Source organism: Coptis chinensis, chromosome 7, assembly GCF_015680905.1.
Source record: "Coptis chinensis isolate HL-2020 chromosome 7, ASM1568090v1, whole genome shotgun sequence".
NCBI lineage: Eukaryota > Viridiplantae > Streptophyta > Magnoliopsida > Ranunculales > Ranunculaceae > Coptis > Coptis chinensis.
The window spans coordinates 6,517,564-6,538,888 of NC_141462.1; the positions used below are offsets into that span (position 1 = coordinate 6,517,564).

Genomic DNA, 21,325 nt, shown 5'->3' on the forward strand with positions numbered 1-21,325 from the left:
CAGAATAACACATATAACTCAATCATTAAGTACAAACACCACTAAAATTAAAATCAATATAAAATTGCATTTCACATTGTTTCCTAAAATCTATAACACGTAACCCATGTTACATCCAGAAAAAAAACTCTTTATTGTCAACTCCTCATTACATTTTCTCAGTCAAAGTTGTTCTAGATGATCTGTTTGCTCCTACATTCAAACTACCATTCTACCAACAACACATCTGATTGCAAAGTATAAAGGTATACTTACGTATTGTAATTTTACTTTCGGGATATAGTTTTACAATGTTGTTACGTGTCTTGTAACTTTTTGAAATACAACTATAGGATCAGCTCCGAAATGTAACTGATTAGAACTAACCATTAGTTTTCAAGTTTGTCCAGTGGCAAGCATAGATAAAACCTGATGATAAGGAGCATCAGTTCCAAGTGTATAATAATTAGATAGAATAGGAGATATATTATAATAATGGCATCTTAGATATGATGCAGAGATGCGATCATTTTTTTCCTTTATGTACATACATTTCTTAGTTCTCTTACATTTGGCTAAAGCCCTTTGTCTTTGGTCATCAATTTTATTATTGTTAAATGATACACTACTTAGATCTCTATTTCCTCATAAGTCCTATTAGTTTATTAGAAAGGGTTTTAGTTTGATTGTACTAAAGCTGTGTTCCGCCTTTTGTGAGTTGAATCTTGTTTCTCACAGTCAACTATTCATCAACAAAGAAATAATGAGTCAATTGTAAAATTTAACCACTAACCCAATAAAACTCGGACCATTGTGATAAGCACCCAAAAGTGTATTATGAAACCCCGTTGAGACATATAAATTTGGTTAACTATGTGTTTAATAATCATGAAATAAATATGTTTTCATACTTTTACAGGTATTCGCAGTAAACATGGAAATATGGTTTAAACCTGCAATAAAGCATGAGGAACGACATGTATATGAATTCTTCCAAATCCGCATTTAGCATCAAAACTTCCGCAAGCTCCTACCTCTTGAACCCGGGACTCAGAATACCCAAGTGAACTGCTTAGACAATCGTATGATGAACTCTACGATAGGGCGGGAAGTTGTAAAATTGCCCAAAGATCGGACCGCCATCGACTGCACATAGGACCCACTATCACGGGCCCGCAAGATTGGATGAGTTATCAATCATGGAGCATGTCAAGACAAAAAATGACAAATTATTGGTGCAAAGTTGACACCTTGCATGTGATTAATTAGATTAGGTGTTAATAGTGAAAAAAAAAAGCAAGGTGTCACTTTGTTTTAATGTGGTGGATAAAAATGGAGTAAATGTGGTTTGATGTTTCACATGGGAGGAAAAGATGTCTCTCAAATGAAGAAGAAAACAAAACAGGGGGACACTCCATTTACTCCCTTGACTTATTTTCCTTACCTTGTATTATTTTAGTTCCTTAGTCATTCATATTATTTAGTTTTTTGTTTGGTAAAAAAGCTTGTAATAGTTTTAATGGAGGAAACCTTGGTTTTCTTCTAGGAAATAAATAAAAAGCAAGTGAGTTTAATTAGTTTTTCTTCTTCTTCTTTCTCTCTCTTTTGTTCTTATAGCTTGTAATTCATCATCCCAATGATCATGAGCTAACTTCTCTTTTGGGGAGTTAATCCATCTCATGTGAGGGAGAATATTTGTGGTTGGCTTGGTAGGTTGTTAGGAAGAACAACTAGACCTGCATCCTATCCCAAAATGATAGTTGGTGTAGTGTCTAGTTAGGAATCAAAGTAATGAGCTTAGAGATAAGTCATTGCTTGGTTCCACTTGCTAGCATGTATGAACTCTTTAATGAGCCATACATGTTAGGGATCACGTTTTCTTCCATTAGGGCTTGTCTATGAGTCTAGGAAGAATCAAATGAACCTGTTCAAATCAACAACTAAATGTTATTTTCACATGAGGAGGATTAGCTCTCCACATTTTCTTTAGTAAATTGATTTTTGTATTAATTGCATGATTTCAAATCTTAATGTTTTTTCTTTAATGTTTGTATAGGAAAGAAACCTAGTAGTAGTAGTAAACTTACTCACTAGTTCCCTAAGAGTAACAACCAATTTGTAGTTGTCTTAGACTTTAGGTTGGTTCGAATCCTTATTCCAACTTTACGAAATAAAGATCGTGAGTAAGGAACTTTGAGTTCGCTTTCGCATCAAATTAGAGAGTCAAATCTCTAACGTATTAAAAAAAACTAATATCAAAATGGCGCCGCTGCCATTCTAAAGACCCAAGGACCTGTGCTTGCAAACTGGAATTGCTCCAAGGGGAAACCCCCCACGCTTATCCTTTCATATATTTCTTTTTCTTATGTTTTCTTCGTTTTTTTTTTAAAAATTTCCCGCATTTTTGCTACTGATAAACATTCCGATTTTGGTTGAACTGACAGGTTCCAAATGCTAGGACCTAGAAACTATGCTACAACAATCACTAAGCTTACTGTGAAACATTTGATCCATTGCATTGTGCCGCGTTTCTTTTATTTGGTGGATTCTTGGGGGAAGCTTGCGGTTCCAAATTTTAAATATTTTTGCATGTTTCACATGTATGTAGTTATTATGTTGTAGTTAATGGACTATATTTTTAGCGTATTAGGTTAGTAATATGCATGAATCATGTGAATCGCTGCTATATATATATATGCAGTTAATATATAATTATATATTAATGTATATATATACAAACAAATGGAATTACATTTGTATGGTTTTATATATATATATATATATATATATATATATATATATATATATATATATATATATATATATATATATATATATATATATATAAAAGTCACGTGTTTAGCATATATATTACCGAATGAGTGATTATTTGCATGTTAACATCTATAACTTAGGAGTTATACATACTAATTAGGATGTGTTTTGGTATTTTGGCCATAACTTTGGCTACGGTTCTCTAAATAACACGTGTGAGCTCAATTCGGAAAGATCTCGACAGCGCGCACACTGTCTCCACCAATCAACTGTTTTCCCCTCCAAAATCATCATTTTAGAAAATGGTGTTGTTTAATAAATCGATTTTGTCAAGAAAGAGGAGAACATTCCAATGAGGGTTAAAATCTGAGTTGGGTAAGTTGTTTCTAAACCCTACGGGGTAAAACTGCTCTCTATATGACACTCGCAATCTCAATGAATATTGTCGAAATCGAATTATTATGCAATACAAGAGTCATATTTTAGTTTAGGTATAATACTTTGCATGTTTAGTTTTGTCGTATTATTCTGCGTATGTATACTATATTTGCATGCTAATGTATTTAGATACGTATGAGTGATTCAAATTTGCCTGTTACTGTTGATATACGTTTACGTAATATCGATTTACAAATTAGCGTACATATATGTATTACTAATGTATATTTGCCTGTACGTATGGAAGTATTTATCGATGACACAAGCTTGCCTATTCGTATAGCTATACGTATGAGTAAAGTATCTTCACATGCTACTGCACCTAGTATTGTATGAGTAGATCGTATTTGCATGTTTGTATTTTAACCCTTGCATAAATCTTAAAAAAAACAAAACAAATAAAAACAAATAAAAAAGCAAATAAAACAAATTAAATTAAAATTAATACAGCCTTTGCATAAATTTTAATTCCATAAATTTTAATCATATTCCAATGGTGTCTAGGAAACTTGAAAGATTGAAGTTTTAACGTCAGATCTTAACGTTAATCATAAATTTTAACGTTAGATCATAAAGACTCACATTCGTCTTGAGGATCTGACGTTAAAAGACTAAACATGTATATACTCGTTTTTCCCTTAGCACCAAGCATGGTGCCCAAAGAAAGTCATGATATGCAACATCGGACATTTCCTAGTTCGTGCGGGCAATGGATTCCACCAGGCCAACCCCGATCAGTTTTCTATGTGACTGTATCAAGGGGAGGTTTGAGGCTATACCATATGTACTAAGGGTAATATTATTACTAGACCATTGCACATTGGTCAGGGATGATACCGTCCTGAACCCTAGGCCCCTATAACATAAAGGTTAAGCCCGCACCGGCGGGATTGGGTTCGCCCGATGACATGAAAGTTGCCCTCGAAAGTTAAAAGCTTGTTGTGATGTGTTGTTTTATTTGGATTTCCGGTGTTGTTGACATGTTCCTTTCGTCTTGTACATTTGTATATAAAAGTGTAAATAAAAAAAAAAAAAAAAAAAAAAATAGTTTGAATGTGATTATGTCATATTCCAGTGGATGGAATTTTTAATGCCGATCGGTTGATTTATCATAATTTTGTATCTCCAGACGATTTGAATGAGAAATTATTTAAGTTATGCACTTATTGTAATTCCTACTATATTAGTTGTCCATTGATGCATTGGGCTTACTCTCAAAGCCCAACGGTCAGAACCAAATTGACTAATTCCAACGGTCAGATGCCCAACGGTCAGAAATCAAGTTATAAATCCAACTCTCATTTTCCACTTTCACTCATTCCATTCTCTCCCTCTTCACAAATTCTTTTTCACAAATTCTCAGTTTTTTGAACATAATGAATCAAATAGAGCGATGGGAAAATGAGTAATGCGAATGGGCTATCACAGTATTCGTGATAACAGTGTTTATCATTATTCTCTTGTCACTCATGCATAACATGATCAAGAACATCTAGATCTATGTAACCGTCTCTTTTTCTGATTTTCATTTTGTATATTATTATGGTGTGTTAAATAATTCTCACACATTTGTACGGGTTACGTATTAAATGGAGAAGTTCCGTATTAAATATTTGTGTATATTAGTTGTCTTTTCCTCTCTAAAAAAAATAAAATAAAAAATAAAAAATAAAAATAATACAAAAATAATAATAAGTAAATAAATAAACAAACCATAACAAAGTAAGGCCATCCAAAACTCACCAAAATAATTAATGGATCCACATGGTGTTCAGAGAAAATCACGCACGCTACAAGGTACGCATAACACTTGTCACACATGCAGCTCGATTATTCTATCCATATTCTATTACTGAGTTATGATCATCATTTCTGAAATTACGTGTAAGTCTAACTACCCTATGAAACTTTCATCCGTATTTTCTAACATTGAACCATCTCATTAATTGTATTTGGATATCTGACATGACATGACTTACTGTGGATCCCCTTTGATGTTGTTCATAATCACATGGGTCATTAACTACACTTGGAATCCAGATGGGTACAGATTCATAAATTGGCTATAAATCTATTCTTTTTCAGCCATTCTTATTCAAACAATTTTCACTATCCTTCCCTCAGTAATACTATCAATGGATCAACCAAGAAAAATAATGGCAGAGAAAGACTACCTTAAAACTTTCGAAGATGGCGGTTTTCTCCTTATTTTGACACCAAATCATCGTCGATGGATGGGCCTCTTCTATATCATTCAAAAGAATTTGGTTATTCCCGAATTGGTTTTGATGTTCTACCAATTTAAGCGGATCTGAAAATGGAAAATTCTACTTCAATGCCTATGGACAACGTTCGGAATTGACTAAGGAAATGATCTCCGACATACTTCAAATCCCAGTGAATACCCAGGGGTCCCTTTTTCAAGAGTCATCATTTGATTCCGCCAAAACTTTACTACGAGCTACCGTATCTCATGACGAAGTCGGAAATACACATCACATTATTCTTCAACGCTCTTTGAAACAGAATCAACGTGTTGTGCTCTCCAATTGGGACCAATGATGTGGTAGGTACATCACACCAATCGAAGTCACAAAGTCTCAACTTCACCTACTTTGGATTTTGCGGACTCAAAGAGATGACTTTTGTCTAATCCAACACCTCGGAACGTAATCACAAAGAAAACAAGAAGGTCGACACCCTACCCACTTTAGTAACGCAGATTATGATGTGTTGGGGTTATCCAGTAATTTCTCCAGAGACACCCCTTCAAAGAGCACAAATAAAAGTACTCCAAACAGATTACTCCGTTGGTTTTTGGACTCCTGATACTCTGATAGAGGAACATAACAACCCAAGCTCAAATTCTGACCATTTATTTGATGAGAATGCCATGTTGAACATTATTAATCCCATGGAAGGCATTAAACTTTTTCATCAGGGTTTGAGGGAACTACATGCTCGTCAGAATATCATCATCACAACTCTTCAGGATTTCCAAGATCGTCAAGCAATGCATGATGTTGAAAAGGAGGAGATTGTGGAAAATCATTCTCAATCCTTGCAAAACCACGCTCTCCTAATGGAAAATCAAACTGTACTCTCTGCCAGCCAAGGGGACATTCAGATGCAACTCGGCCAACAAATGGAAGAACTAAACAGTCTGGTGCACGATATGCGTCTCCAAGATCAACATAACAATCCATAATTTTCTACTATTACTAAGTCCATAAATAAATACTCATATATGTTATTACATTTTTTCGTCGTATTATGAATTGTGTCTTACTTTTGTGTCTTCTTTTGTATAAAATGCTTAATAAGATTGTCATCATTTGCATTGTGACTAATATAATTTAACATGTGCTTATAGGAGGGTCTATTATCTTACATACTCATTTATCCATCCAATTTGCCTTTGTCGTTACCTATTTATCTACTTTATCCACTATGACATCTTCATTAATTGCATCTTCATCAAACGTGGTACCTCCCAAACTCATTCCTGAGCAATCCTTTCAGTCTATGATGGATTCCAATACCTACGGTCATCTCTTCTGTGACTACATTACAAACATCGGATGGTCTTCCCTAATTCTTCAACCTGACCAAACTTATTCTTTGAGTTTGGCTGCATACTTTTATGCTAATATGGAAGACACACCAAAGATTCAACCATGCACATGGTTTCTACTTAGACGGGTTCACAATCCAAGTTGGTGACACACCTCATATCTTTTCTTAACAACAACTTGCACTAACTTTGGATCTTCCATACCACGATCCCGCACAGATCATGGCATTACATCTATCATAATTCTTACCGTGCCTTTCGGTGGCAAGCGTTTAGAGTGAAACTTACGGTGATGGTCTTGAGATTAAACGAGAAGAAAATGGACATGTGGCATGGCGTGACGTCACCATTCCCTTGGCAAGCATGACCATGAACATGGGGACTGCGATGTTCTTTGTACTCCTGAATATTATGGGAGATTGGCATTTTTCTACTGCCAATGAGGCTGCTTGCGTTGTATTCGGTGCCCTAGCTCAATGTCATACATTATTTAACATCATAAATTGTGTTATCTCCAACCTAAAACGAGCTCGCACTTTTCAGGATCAATATATACTCTTACCGGTCACCGCTTGCTGAATCATGAAGACACATTTCCCACAGTTTGCAGCTACTTTTCATGACTGGGTCAAAGTAGATTCTATGTGCCCAAAGAAAAACGAATCATTCGCTCATTGAGGTTTAGGCAATGGAAGCGCGTTCAAAACGGTTTTTGGAGGCATGTTAGTTGTTACCCGAAGGATGAAACTATGAAGACACATTTGAGGAAAGCTGGAAATGAAGAATGGGCATAAATTTGGCAGACTATTATCTTTTGGCGCGATGCTAAGGAAATGCATTTCCTTTAAGAGGATGCCAGAACTTCACATCCTGCTGGATGGTAAACTTGAGTTTGCCATTGTACATATATCTAGCTAAACCTTATGTTTGGTGTGCTATTGTTTTTCATGTTTAGTATACTATTATTTTTTATTTCGTGTGCTATGTTTAGTGTGCTATAGAACATTTTCTTGTTCTTTCTGAATAATATATTATGTTCTCCAACCTTTCTGTTCTAGCAATCTAACCCTAATTTTGCTCACGGTTCTCAGGTACTTTCTCTCTTTAATTATTGATACTTCGAGGACTAAGCATCATTCTGTTGGGGGTGCTTTAAACCTATATCAAATATTAGGCAAATTGCAACTTGTATATAGTTTTTATTTTATGTTAATAATTGTACTAGTGACAAAATCTTGTTTCCTTTTCAATGATGAAAATTGTCTAGAAATCTCACATTAGTATCCGAATTAAGATTTGTTTTTTAAGAAACTTAAGATAATATGTATGCAATAGTTTATACATCTTTTCATGAACATTCATGTATCGAAAGTATCATTGATTGTACATAGCAAGTAAGTTTACGGAACCAATGGTTAGTTACTTAAACTATAAATCCCGTGAGAATCTAACCAAAACCTTGACATGAGTGATTTGTGTGTGATGACATAGGAGAGTAGTTTTCCGATTAGAGAAAAATCACGATCTACTTACTTGATCACCACCCGAACCCTAAAGAGAATTTAGGCCATCTTTGGATCAACATAGCTAAAAATTCTTACCTGTTACAAATTTTACCACTAGTCACTCCACTAAACCTTTCATCAAACCTTTCACTTTCACAAAAAAAAATTCCTTACCCATCTATTAAACCAAATAAAAGAACCTACCTAAGTGATGAGTATGAGAAATAGGATGAAATATGAAAAGAATAAAGAGAAAGACTTGTCCCAAATAAAAGTCAGTTACTTGCTTCAGGAAAGAAAAATAGAATCATGTTCTTAAGCCATCTAAAAAAAAAAAAAAAAAAAAATTAGAGGCTTAAGAACAAGGTTGGAAAACTCAGTTAGAAGAAGGAAATAAAACAAATATTTCTCTAGTGTAAATATATGAAGACCCTATTCTCTCATACTCGTAAATTTTAATTATCCATTTCCATTTTCTTGTACATTATCACCTAAGCCCCACAATACCTAATAAAGACCTCTAGCTCAATTAGGAGTAGGGTGATGTGATAATAAGTAGTAGACGTGATTGATCGACATCGGCTCCTCGACCGTCATTGATATGTGAGGAAACGTGTGCTCACCGCATTAATCGGAGTTAACAAAACCCGAGTGGAAATTTTTTGAGTGAAATTGTGTTTTGACACATACCCGTGAGAACCCATTTAGGTACACTCTCCAAAGGATTCGAAAACAACCCCGCTAGTACATTTCAATGAAAAGTTCACTTGCATGCATGATCATATGTAGATGTTTTAATTATTGAATACATATTAACTTGAGTTTCAAAGAAATCAATCCTCGTTCCCTACTAAGGAGATGTATGGATATCCGAGATTAATTTAGGAAACGAGTTTACATCATTTGAAGTCGTTGTAGTATAAATGAATTTTGTGAGTATCTTTTCGAAAACTCTCACGAGGCTATAACTTCGTCCACTTAGGGAATTTCTAGTGGTTTAAGGCCTTGTTGCATATGGTCAATGCAACCCACTCTCTGCTAAAACGAATTAGTTAGGACTACACATTTTTGGCCATTTATCCGTTTTAATGTCTCTTCTTTGCTTGAGGACAAACAAAGTCTTTGTTTGGGGGTAGTGTGATAAGCACCCAAAAGTGTATTATGAAACCCCGTTGAGACATATAAATTTGGTTAACTATGTGTTTAATAATCATGAAATAAATATGTTTTCATACTTTTTGGTATTCAGCGATAAACATAGAAATATGGTTTAAACCCTTGATAAAACCACGAGGAACGACATATATATGAATTCTTCAATCCGCGACGAAGCATCAAACTTCCGAGCTCCTACCTCTTGAACCAGGACTCGAATCACGACAAGTGAAGCTGCTTTCGGACAATCATGGCGATGAACTCTACTAATGATAGGGGAAGTTATAAAATTGCCCAAAGACCGGACCGCCAATCGGGATTACACATAAGACCACTATACGGCCCGCAAGATTGGATGAGTCATCAATCATGGAGCATGTCAAGACAAAATGACAAATTATTGGTGCAAAGTTGACACCTTGCATGTAATTAATTAGATTAGGTGTTAATAGTGAAAAAAAGGCAAGGTGTCACTTTGTTTTAATGTGGTGGATAAAAATGGAGTAAATGTGGTTTGATGTTTCACATGGGAGGAAATGAGATGTCTCTCAAATGAAGAAATAAAACAAAACAGGGGGGACACTCCATTTACTCCCTCGACTTCTTTTTTCCTTACCTTGTATTATTTTAGTTCCTTAGTCATTCATATTATTTAGTTTTTTGTTTTGGTAAGAAAGCTTGTAATAGTTTTAATGGAGGAAACCTTGGTTTTCTTCAGGAAATAAATAAAAAGCAAGTGAGTTTAGTTAGTTTTTTCTTCTTCTTCTTTCTCTCTCTTTTGTTCTTCTAGCTTGTAATTCATCATCCCAAGGATCATGAGTTAACTTCTCTTTTTTTGGGAGTTAATCCATCTCATGTGAGGGAGAATATTTGTGGTTGGCTTGGTAGGTTGTTAGGAAGAACAACTAGACACGCATCCTATCCCAAAATGATAGTTGGTGTAGTGTCTAGTTAGAAATCAAAGTAATGAGCTTAGAGATAAGTCATTTGCTTGGTTCCACTTGCTAAGATGTATGAACTCTTTAATGAGCCATACATGTTAGGGATCAAGTTTTATTCCATTAGGGCTTGTCTATGAGTCTAGGAAGAATCAAATGAACCTCGCTCAAATCAACAACTAAATGTTATTTTCACATGAAGAGGATTAGCTCTCCACATTTTCTTTAGTAAATTGAATTTTGTATTAATTGCATGATTTCAAATCTTAATGTTTTTATTTAATGTTTGTATAGGAAAAAACCTAGTAGTAAACTTAGTAGTAGTAAACTTACTTGTCACTAGTTTTAGGTTGGTTCAATCCTTAGAACTTTAACCAATTTGTAATTGTCATCCTTTTAACTTTTAGGTTGGTTCTAATCCTTATTCCAATTTTATAGATGAAAAAAAAACGAAAAATGATGAGTAGGAAATTTCTTTTGTTAAAGCTTTATATTGATCAAATTAGAGATAATCCGGAAATATCTAACGTCATCTAGAGTAAAAAACTAATATCACATTGGAACTTGGAACTAACACAACAAAAAACATAATATAGATGAAAAAAAAACAAATCAACAAACAGGGAGAATGATCGACATGACGAACCTTCGATTAATTTCTTTTGTTGAAAGCTTTATATTGATCTTCTCTACAAATCAGGACTAGATAATCTGGATCGAATATTGTGTATGCATTCATCTAGAAGATGTGGGGGGTTTTTTTTTATCAGGCCAGGCGAGAAGAGAGAGTTGGGTTTCCTTCTCTTCGTACTCTCTTTCTCTAGAATTTTCTTTTTTTAGTTATGCCTGATTGACATAAAATGTCCCTATACAAACAGCATAGTATAAACATAAAAGCCACTATATTAGGGCTTTTTCTTAGTCTAAACCTCGAAATACCATTAAACCAATTTTATAGAACTTTACAAAATTTAGTACAATATATCTACTTTTGCAAATTTACGATTATGCTCCTGCATTAGATAGTGAAAAGACGACAATGTCCCTGTGATGTTGAAAAATACTGTTCATCAGACTCCAAAATTTTTCTAATATAGTAAGATATCCTTCTAATTAATGTAGCTGGCAAGTACACCATTACCATCATTTCATGAGTGAATATATTCATGATGAGTGTTTTGCGAGTATGATTTCAATTTTCAACACCATGGAAATGCACAATTGACCTAAAAATGGGAAATCATCGTAATAGAATTTGACTATACAAATTATAGTAAGAAGTAACAACTACGTTAAGAATAATGAGGGAAAAAGTGACCAAAATGCAAATGAAAAACAACACTAGAAATGTGCTCGTTATTTTACTGACGTGTAAATAGCTGCTTGTGTCCTCTGCTGCTGACATGGCATATATATTTTGTTTTTTGTGTCGTAAAAACTAAGGAGCACAGAAACACAAGTACATGAACAGCTCACTCGACAATAATAATAAAAAAAATTCCTTCGGCTCTGAAACGGAAAGAAATGAATGTGGATCTGGTTGCATCAAACTCAAATGGGAATCTCGATGAACAGATTACTCAACTCATGCAGTGCAAACCCTTGTCCGAACAAGATGTTAGTTTCCATCTCGATTAATTGTTGCCCCTTGAGCTGTTTCAACTTTCAACATAATAGATCGGAATTTGATTAATTGTTTGGTCTGTTTTTTTTTTCTTGTTTAATAGGTGAGAACATTATGTGACAAGGCTAAGGAAATATTAATGGAAGAAAGCAATGTTCAGGTCTGTTATATATGCATTCACTTTGTTTCCATTTTGTCAACATAAAGAATAAATTTTTCATCTTTTCTTCCTCTTCAGCCAGTAAAAAGCCCCGTTACAATTTGTGGAGATATTCATGGGCAATTTCATGACCTTGCAGAACTATTTAGAATTGGCGGAAAGGTATTTGTATGATTTTTAGTTGTTCTTATGTGAACTGGATTGTTGTTTGATGTTTAAACTCTTTTTTTTGTTTGCTGGCAGTGTCCAGATACAAATTATTTATTTATGGGTGACTACGTGGACCGTGGATATTATTCAGTTGAAACTGTAACGGTAAATGATTGGATGCACAAAGCTTTTTCTTTATCTAAATTTAAACTTGAATGCAATTGGGGTTGTACTATTGATGGTGGCATGGTGCTATTCAACATATTCATTTAGTGGTGATGTTACTTTGACCATACTGACTAGTTTTTGTAATCAGCTCCTGGTGGCCCTGAAAGTCCGTTACCATCAACGAATTACCATCCTTAGAGGAAACCACGAAAGTCGTCAGGTATAGTCTACTCACTTTAAGATATCCTCCAATGGCGACTAACTATCTAACATTTTTACTCCTGTGCTCAGAATTCCTTAACCCAGTTCAGTGCTTAGAGCATCGTATGGCAGAGTTAGTTAGGGAGTCTTCTTTGATTAGCATGAAGTGAAGTTAATTCCTAAAGACATCCTGGGGAGCGCATGAATCACATTTCTTTCTCGTCTATTCATTTCTTTTATTGATTTGGGTCCCCATTTGGAGCCATGGGAGATCCTCCAAGTGGTATGAAAGGGGACTTACATTCTTAATAAACTTTTTGCTTTCTTTTCTTTGTTATGAAACTTTTATTTAGTCTTTTCATAGTCATCCTACCATGAAATCAATCGAAACACTTTCCAACTAGCTAGTACTTATCTGTAATTGTCTCCACCTACCCTGCCCTGCCGCCCTTTGGATAAACACAAAAGCCAAGTAAAAGAAGTCAGATTTTTTTTTGACAAGATGCATATCACAGTAGATAGTACCTAGATTGAAGTTACTAATCTAGGAAAGAGTGAAGACCCTGTATTTCTTTGTATTATCAGTATATTTAATAAATCATTTGGACCAGTGGCTTATTTTTTACATATTGACAAGAAAAAGGTCCAGACTACATATTTTTTACCTGTGTAAAAGACAGGTTACTTGTTAAGTTACTTGCATACTGTGATGGCATTAGCTGATCATCGTTGTGCCAGTCATGCCACTTCATTATGTTTTTGTAGTTTAAACCGTGGCTGCCATGATTTATATTCTTGTTTGCAGTTTGACTTTTTAAGTTTGTTTTTAAATTTTAATAAATGTTTGAACTTAATTTTACAGTTTTTAAATTTTTTTGTTTCATCTCACACCTTGCAGATTACACAAGTGTACGGATTTTATGATGAATGCTTACGAAAGTGAGTTTCTTGTGCTTATCTTTGTTTTTTTGTCTGCTTCTGGTTTGCTCTATTGATTATGTTTTTTCCATACCCTAAATTAGAGAAACAACTATATCGTGGGTTTAATTAGTTAAAGGATCAAATAAGATGTGATCATGTTCCTCGTTCACCCGCTATTTTTTTTTTCCTTCATAGCTTCTGTCCCTATAAATTAACACTGACAGATTTATTCTTTCTGTTGATCTCAGATATGGTAATGCTAACGTGTGGAAGATCTTCACTGACCTTTTTGACTACTTTCCTTTGACAGCTTTGGTGAGTAGTTTTTTTATCTGTACGATTCTTGCTACGTTAGTGATCCTTTAATTCCATAATATTTTATGCCAAGCTGCTCGAGTTATGGTGCATGCATTCTTTTGTTATCATATATAACACAGTTGGTTGGCTTCTGGGGACTGTGACTCTCATTTTGGAAATTCCATGTGCAATCTTTCTTTGAAATAAACATGATGTATAATTCCAACAAGGAGCACTATGGTTCTGGACGAGGTTTAATTTGCTAGTGGCATTACATCTGCAAACTCTTTGAGAATCTCAGCCACTTTGTGTCCAAAACTTCAACCTTGTGGTCAGGTTTGACCTCAATGAAAATCGATAAGTGACATCACCCTTCCCATAAGAGCAATATATATGATACAACCTAATACTACCATCCACTCATGCGTAAGGCATTAGAGCAGCTTACATTGTAAGTAATACGTTACAAGTGTTATTCCTTCATTGGGCATGATGCAGTGTTCACCTGCTGCGTACTGATCCCATTTGCTTGGCTCGTTTAGTCGGTTTAGAGACAGTTGGCTACTGTAAAGAATACCTCTCGTGGCTCAGTTGTAATACATGGGGCAAACATTCATTTGTTATTAATCTTATTTGGCTCGAGGCGTAATCTGCTGAAGCAGTATTGTGGTCTGCTGCTAATGATAATATTTTCTCAACTTGTTGAGAAATTCTTTCGTTGCCACTGATCAACAAATGAATAGAATGGCCTTCATTGGCCTGCAAATTTTGAGTACTGACTTGTCTGGTATTAAAAAAACGTAAAGACTGCCGTCTTTTTATTATCTTTGAATGGCTGAATATATTGTTGATTCAATATTTGTAAGTTCTTTATTACTGGAAATCTTATCTTGATTACCATGTTATTTGATTCACACATGCGCCCTTCCATCTATCTGCAGCTTAACAAACGATGATTCTTCTAACAGGGCAGTGTCTTATATTATTTCCGGATTTTTGTTCTGGGTTTGTAAATGTTCTATTGACTTTAATTTGTAGCATTATTTTATTCTAACTATTTTGTAAACATGTAACTATTTGAATGTCTGGATGAATTGAATTAGCTGGTTTTAACTTGGTCTTATTTTATTTCTGGATTTTTGTTTTGGTTTGTGAATGTTTTACCAACTTAAATTTGTAGCATTATTTAGTCGAGTTATTTTTGAAACATGCAACTCTTTGAATTTCCTGATGAACTAAATAAGGTGGTTCTAACTTGGTCAAGGACCCACATTCATTCTTTTTTACTTGAATTATTTGTGATTCACTGTTTGTAGATCTTTATGATGCATTGTTGAGTTCTGACTGTTCTTTTTTAATATGCAAAGGTTGAATCAGAAATATTTTGTCTGCATGGTGGATTATCTCCTTCTATTGAGACTCTTGATAACATACGGAATTTCGATCGAGTTCAAGAAGTTCCTCATGAAGGGCCAATGTGTGATCTACTTTGGTCAGATCCAGATGACCGCTGTGGTTGGGGTATCTCTCCTCGTGGAGCTGGATACACATTTGGCCAAGTAATATAGACCCCTCTCTTTCTCTCTTATCTTTTTTTCCCCTCTCCCTCATAGCTGACATGTTGAATCTGCCTGAGTTACTCGCTTCTTCATTGGGATGACAGGACATATCCGAGCAATTCAACCATACCAACAACTTGAAGCTAATTGCTAGAGCCCATCAACTGGTTATGGAGGGATTCAATTGGGGACATGTAATCAGTTTTTTTTCTTCCAGTTTTGTTTCTTTTGGTCTGTGAGTTGCTCTTGCCCTTCTAATTTTCAGTAAATTGGGCGTATTTTCCCTGACAGGAACAAAAGGTGGTAACCATATTTAGTGCACCTAATTATTGCTATCGATGTGGAAACATGGCATCTATTTTGGAAGTGGATGACTGCAAAGGGCACACCTTCATCCAGGTCTCTCTCTCTCTCTCTGTGCATGCATGCATGTCACATACAACACATGATAACTGCACACATACTCTAAGGGGGTTGGGAGTTGTAGCACGAGAAACTAATATTGACATTCTTTATACAATGTGCAGTTTGAGCCAGCTCCAAGGAGAGGAGAGCCGGATGTGACTCGTAGAACGCCTGACTATTTCTTATAATTTAGCTGATAGAGAGTTGTTGCTGACTTTACATAGCTATTGACTTTCTGGTTGAATAGGTGGTTGCCGATTCCTGCCAATAGCTATTTATTTCTTAACATCGAGAATTCTGCTATGCATTTTGGATGTGGTGGTGGCAGATACCAAAAGCAGGTAAAATGGGGCACGAGAGACATTTTGGTTGTGTTGAAAGTAAGAACATCTCCTTGTTGTGAGACAATGAGATGGGTCGCTTGACCAGCATGTATCAATCCATCTAAAAGTCATCATTTATGTACTCTTTTCCTCTTTACCTGTCGTCAGTTTTTTCTGTAATTTTTGTTTGGGGTCTGTAGATGTGAGAAGGGATTATAATTTTACTGGGTGCTTTTGATCTGTTTCAAATACTTATTTGATTTAAATAGCTGTTTCTCCCCGCTGAAGTCTCATACTTTCCTCGCCGATCCAGAGAAAATTAATTCATGCCTTAAGCTATTGAATGCCTTAATTTGCAGAAGATATTTTGTGAAGGTATTTACTGGTTAGGAACTGCCATTTTAATTGTTGTGACTGTGAGTGCTGAAGTAATCTATAGCAAATTTGTATTCCTCGTTTGTCGCAAATCCTTTTGTCATGTATATCTGAATGACTGAATGCAAACTGTTTTGGTTGGATGAATTGTGATTATATTTGTTGAGTTGTCCAGTTTTTTGAAGCTTAGGCATATTTCAACGTATGTAACTAGTTTAGGGAGGACTGCGAGGTGCTGATTTGAATTTTTTGTCAGAAAACATAGTGCTCAAAACCGTGATACAAATATATTGTACCTAAAGTGTCACCAACACTACCTGCTGCAGCATTGCAACACCGGGTTGTCTTTATATGCGACAAACTCATTTTCAGATGCATTTACGTATCTACTACTTCTGAGAGCAGTCTTGTAACGAAATGTGAGCGCTAAGGCGCGTAGTAGTCCTGATGACTGCGTGTTGTGATGTAGGTCTGGTTCAAACGAAGCATTAATTTGTTTTTCGAGCTCAAAAGAGATTCGTATGAAAACAAGACTATGCAAATGACTAAATGAAATATTCGTATTTAGTAGTGATGTAGCTTGAAGTTTTGAATCTTTCTAAGCTGAGGTTAGAGTGGCATGCGAGGTTGCTAGCATTCCTTTTTCTTTATTAATCTATTGGAATTTGGAACCAACAGTTTGGTCACGAGGAAACATACTAACAGTTCTGACATTTATTTTTAATCTAATTTTTTTTTATTGATATTAAGAAAATTACACCGGGGAGGAGGCAAGCGGGCTACAAGTTGCGCCACTAGTCCCTTCTGAATAGCAAACCTTACCCTCCCAAAACAAATTCATTAGTGCCTGCATTCATCACATTGGTGTCCATAATCTTCTACAATCTTTTGAGTAACTCAACAGAATGTGATGACTAAAAACCAACTGTGTCAATGGCAAATGGAAACATTATTTTATTTTGATATGAACAAAAAATATATTTTTTCTTTTCTTTCTCATACAAAATCGCATTCAACCTTCACCTTCGTCTTTTTGCCTCAACACTTTGTCTCAAGAACTGTTTTGTACAATTGATATATGATAGCTTAAAGTAAATTTATGTCACTAGTTTTGTGCTTTTATATATAGCCATGAGCCCATGACTAGTTCATATGAGATGCTCAAGTAAAACCTGTTCTTGACTTTTGTCTTCATCATTTATACAACGAGTCTGAGCCTCTGAATATGCAAATTTGAAACCTTTCAGTGAAAAGCAAGACTAGGCATTGATAAAGCTCTTGTGTATGCCAGTGGCAGCATAAGAATCTTCTTAGTCCTCCCAACATATGCTCTTTTTGTCAAGTTATTGTAATCGTTGTCTTCAATTGCATCCAGTATTTGACGATATAACAGCATAGACGACCAAACTGGCCAACGACTAGCTTTATCAAGTTGTGAAGCTCCTTCCTCTGCTTGGTTAAAATAAAATCTTGCTCTATCGATCTGAACTTTCATGAACTCTCTCCACCCATCCGAAACCTTCCTCGAAAAAACATCTTCGTCACACAACCCAAATTGTGCAAGTTCATCTTGTGGAAGATATACCCTTCCTCTTAAGGTACTGTTAAGAGAAGTAAAACATTGTTAATGGGGTGAATGGTAGGATTAAAATAAGTATTGCTACATTGAAACAGCCGCTTGTCATCTTGCAATATTGTTAAGACCACCATTTAACAAGAACGAAAAAGGACTTATTTCCCAAATTTTAGTCGTAATAAATTGAAATGAAGTTTAAACACATAGGTATTAATGCTTACTCTTCTCCGACGTCTCTGAGTATGTTCGTAAGTTGATTACCAATACCCAAGCACAACGCTGCATCGTAGATGTTGTGGACTGAGGTTGGAGATTCAGGTGCAATCCCCATTACTGGGACACTCATTAGGCCAACAGTTCCAGCCACATAGTAGCAATACAGATAAAGCTCTTGAAAATTCTCATATCTAGATTTCCTTGTATCCATTCTCATTCCTTCAATCATGTCTGAAAAAGGCTACATTTACAAAAACAACTTAATCAGCATTTCAGCAACTTAAGGAAATATTTCATTGAATTTCTTTGGCAATCTCTTGAATACCTTGATATCCATCGGAAATTTGTAGACGGTATCGGTTAGCGCAGCGTCCAACATATCATATGGTCTTCCATTGAAGATATCTTGAAGTCTCTCTTCCCATCTATCAAGAACAGCAGAAGTCATGTGGATTGCATTTGGTCCATCGACTAGCTCATCGGTTCTCCTACACCAAACTGATCAAACTAAGTTAATACAAATGAAAATAACACAAACTCTTATTTTCAATCATTGAATTTCACTGAGACTGCTTACCATATATCGCCCATATTGCCTTCTGTCGTTCTTCAGTCATTAACAAAGTTCCTGAAATAAGACCAGGAAATTGTAGACATCAGTATAAGAGCAATAACAATGTTTTGGTTGGGTTGTTTTTGTTTTCATGTACAAAGTAACAAAGAGATCAACTAATAGGTTACCTAGATAAAAGGTCTTAGCATATTCAGCACAAATATGGCCACAACGCTCATAAGCTTCTTCTAAGAATGCAGGATGGAATTCAGGCCTTCTGCATGAACTCCCCATGGGTAATTTGCTCACATGAGACTGCTTATCGACAATTTCTTTTAGACACAAGTCGGTATGGGGGACGCCACGTTTCGATAATACTTGACGCAACTTGGTCTTGTTTGGTGCAAAGGGCAGTTCTGTTTTTCTACATTTGATTGAAGAATCATGAGGCAAGGCTACCTTCTTGTTTGGTCTTGTGACAGGATTCGAAGAAAGCGAAAATTTCAAACTCATTCTGTGACAAAATTAGAAACAAAAGGGCTTAGCAGTATAAGGGTAATGATATAAGTTCTCAAAGGAGTTTCTCAAAGTATATAATGCAACAAGGCTGTGCTTCCGTTTTTCATCTCATGCACAAATTGTATTGTTTTATACGGTACATACTAAGGAATAATGTTCACTTACATTTCTTATATATAATATATAAGGACCGACGACATATTACAGATATGCTGTGTGGATTTTTGGTATATTTTATCCTTGTTAAAAAATGAAAGAAGAAATAATCTCCTTATGAAGAGTAAATTAGTAAATACCATATATGTTACCTATCCACTTATCCAGTATCCAATATGGAATCAGAATAGGGAGTCCGACTAGACTCCTATTATCCAAAAAAAAAAAAAAAAACTAGAAATGCTCCTAAAGAAATTTAAAATTTTGGCTGCCCTCTCTATTTTATGTCATGTGGACACTTATTTCTAGGTTTTTCACCAATGATTAATGCTGTAAAATGAGCAGAGCTGTTCGGGCTAAGCTCGTTTGTTTAACTAAATGATTAGGTGATACAAGTCATAAGATGAACTATTTGTGTGTTTGCCTTTTATTCTGTCACGTGTTTTACTTGGTTACTATTTGGTTGACATTTACACCTATATACTCATTTTTGATATCATAAAAAAAACTAAAAAAAAAAAAAATCATAAACAAAATTTGCAAATAAAAACTTAAAAACAAATAAAAACTCCTAAACAAATAAAAGGAAAAAACTCTAATTAAATATTGAATACATAAGCACCCAATTGATTTATACAAAAAACATCACAAAAAAAAAAAGAAAATCCCAATTTGATGAATAATGTGAAGATTTAAACACCACTTTTTGAAAAAAAGAATAAAAAAAAAATAATGTGAGAAAATAAATAAGGCGAAGAGAGAGAAAATACATAAGGTTGTGGTTCTATTACTAAGAGTCCCATGAAAGAGAGAGAAAGAGTTTTTACGTGTTTTTTTTTATTATTATTTTCTCTCTCATAGATTGAAAACACGTTTTAGCGAATCTGGGATTTTCCTTTGGATTTGCTTATCCACACTTTTGTGTTCCCGCAATTCAAGAGGCTTATTAGAGTATCCACGTTTTAAACAGACCAAACACCTATACAAAGTAAACATGGCTGCCACGTCACCAATTCTGAATATAGACTCTGTATTCACACTGCCAAACAGAGCCAATATGTTTTAAAACTAAATAGAGCTTAACAGATTTATGGCTCGTTTTTAAAATGAGATGAACTTGGGTATACTAAATTTCGTATTGCTAAGATCGAATTCCAGCCCTAACATTAGCCAGCCAGAAAAAAAAAAAAAAAAAAAGGATTATTACAGCTGCTATTTATAATTTCAATCTCACATTTATAATACTTTTTTCAAGTTAATAAAACCTTAAACTGTAAAGAACGACTACATAGCATGAGAGGTCCAGCAACGGTAAGAAATTGGAGTCAAAATCTCTATAATAAGGCTAGCTGATCATACTGTTCAGAAATAAAATAAATGAATAAAAAGGAGACTTTGGAATGCTGTAGTGAAAGATGCCGATTTGTCAGATACCAACCCAGCAATGAGCATGTTGGGGTTTCGTCTTCTATTGCCATCAATACATAAGGATCTGAATAATTTCTGATACCGAATGTTTCGTTTTCATGCTTAGTTTTGCAATAATTTTTAACTGGCACGTGGCACTTAATTAAGCAGTTTATCAAAGGTAATGAGGTGATCTTGCCGCCTTTAAGATACCAAATGGCCAGAGTTAGAAATATTTTGGCCTTTTGTATCTGATTAAGTATCGAAATTCCCAAAGAAACTTTTAACCGAAGGAGTGACGTTTAACTTGAACTAGCGTGTACGTGCGACGCACGTCTTAATAATACATCC

General features: G+C 35.0%; 2 protein-coding genes across 2 annotated transcripts; one reads left to right on the top strand and one right to left on the bottom strand.

Annotated features, from left to right (window-relative positions):
* Positions 1-11,809: 11,809 nt before the first annotated feature.
* On the top strand, positions 11,810-16,452 carry LOC147485601 (serine/threonine-protein phosphatase PP2A-2 catalytic subunit). Its single transcript, XM_086570457.1, has 11 exons — positions 11,810-11,981; positions 12,092-12,148; positions 12,227-12,310; positions 12,392-12,463; positions 12,615-12,686; positions 13,566-13,606; positions 13,837-13,903; positions 15,253-15,444; positions 15,549-15,638; positions 15,736-15,843; positions 15,972-16,452. The coding sequence occupies exons 1-11, from the start codon at positions 11,889-11,891 to the stop codon at positions 16,035-16,037; spliced, it is 942 nt and encodes a 313-aa protein (XP_086426583.1). The 5' UTR covers positions 11,810-11,888; the 3' UTR covers positions 16,038-16,452.
* Positions 16,453-17,477: 1,025 nt separating this feature from the next.
* Positions 17,478-19,536, bottom strand: LOC147485602 (phytoene synthase 2, chloroplastic-like). The gene is made up of 5 exons (XM_086573516.1): positions 19,081-19,536; positions 18,917-18,967; positions 18,665-18,837; positions 18,345-18,580; positions 17,478-18,148 (listed from the first exon to the last, which is right to left on the bottom strand). The coding sequence occupies exons 1-5, from the start codon at positions 19,403-19,405 to the stop codon at positions 17,791-17,793; spliced, it is 1,143 nt and encodes a 380-aa protein (XP_086429642.1). The 5' UTR covers positions 19,406-19,536; the 3' UTR covers positions 17,478-17,790.
* Between the last annotated feature and the right edge of the window lie 1,789 nt (positions 19,537-21,325).

Excerpts from the sequence above, each read along its gene's own strand:
- LOC147485601 (XM_086570457.1), top strand. The coding sequence starts at position 11,889 with ATGAATGTGGATCTGGTTGCATCAAACTCAAATGGGAATCTCGATGAA. Across the intron at positions 13,607-13,836 it reads TATGATGAATGCTTACGAAA|ATATGGTAATGCTAACGTGT; the intron begins GTGAGTTTCTTG and ends TGTTGATCTCAG. Across the intron at positions 15,844-15,971 it reads AAGGGCACACCTTCATCCAG|TTTGAGCCAGCTCCAAGGAG; the intron begins GTCTCTCTCTCT and ends TACAATGTGCAG.
- LOC147485602 (XM_086573516.1), bottom strand. The coding sequence starts at position 19,405 with ATGAGTTTGAAATTTTCGCTTTCTTCGAATCCTGTCACAAGACCAAAC. Across the intron at positions 18,968-19,080 it reads TGCTAAGACCTTTTATCTAG|GAACTTTGTTAATGACTGAA; the intron begins GTAACCTATTAG and ends GTCTTATTTCAG. Across the intron at positions 18,581-18,664 it reads AATTTCCGATGGATATCAAG|CCTTTTTCAGACATGATTGA; the intron begins GTATTCAAGAGA and ends TTGTAAATGTAG.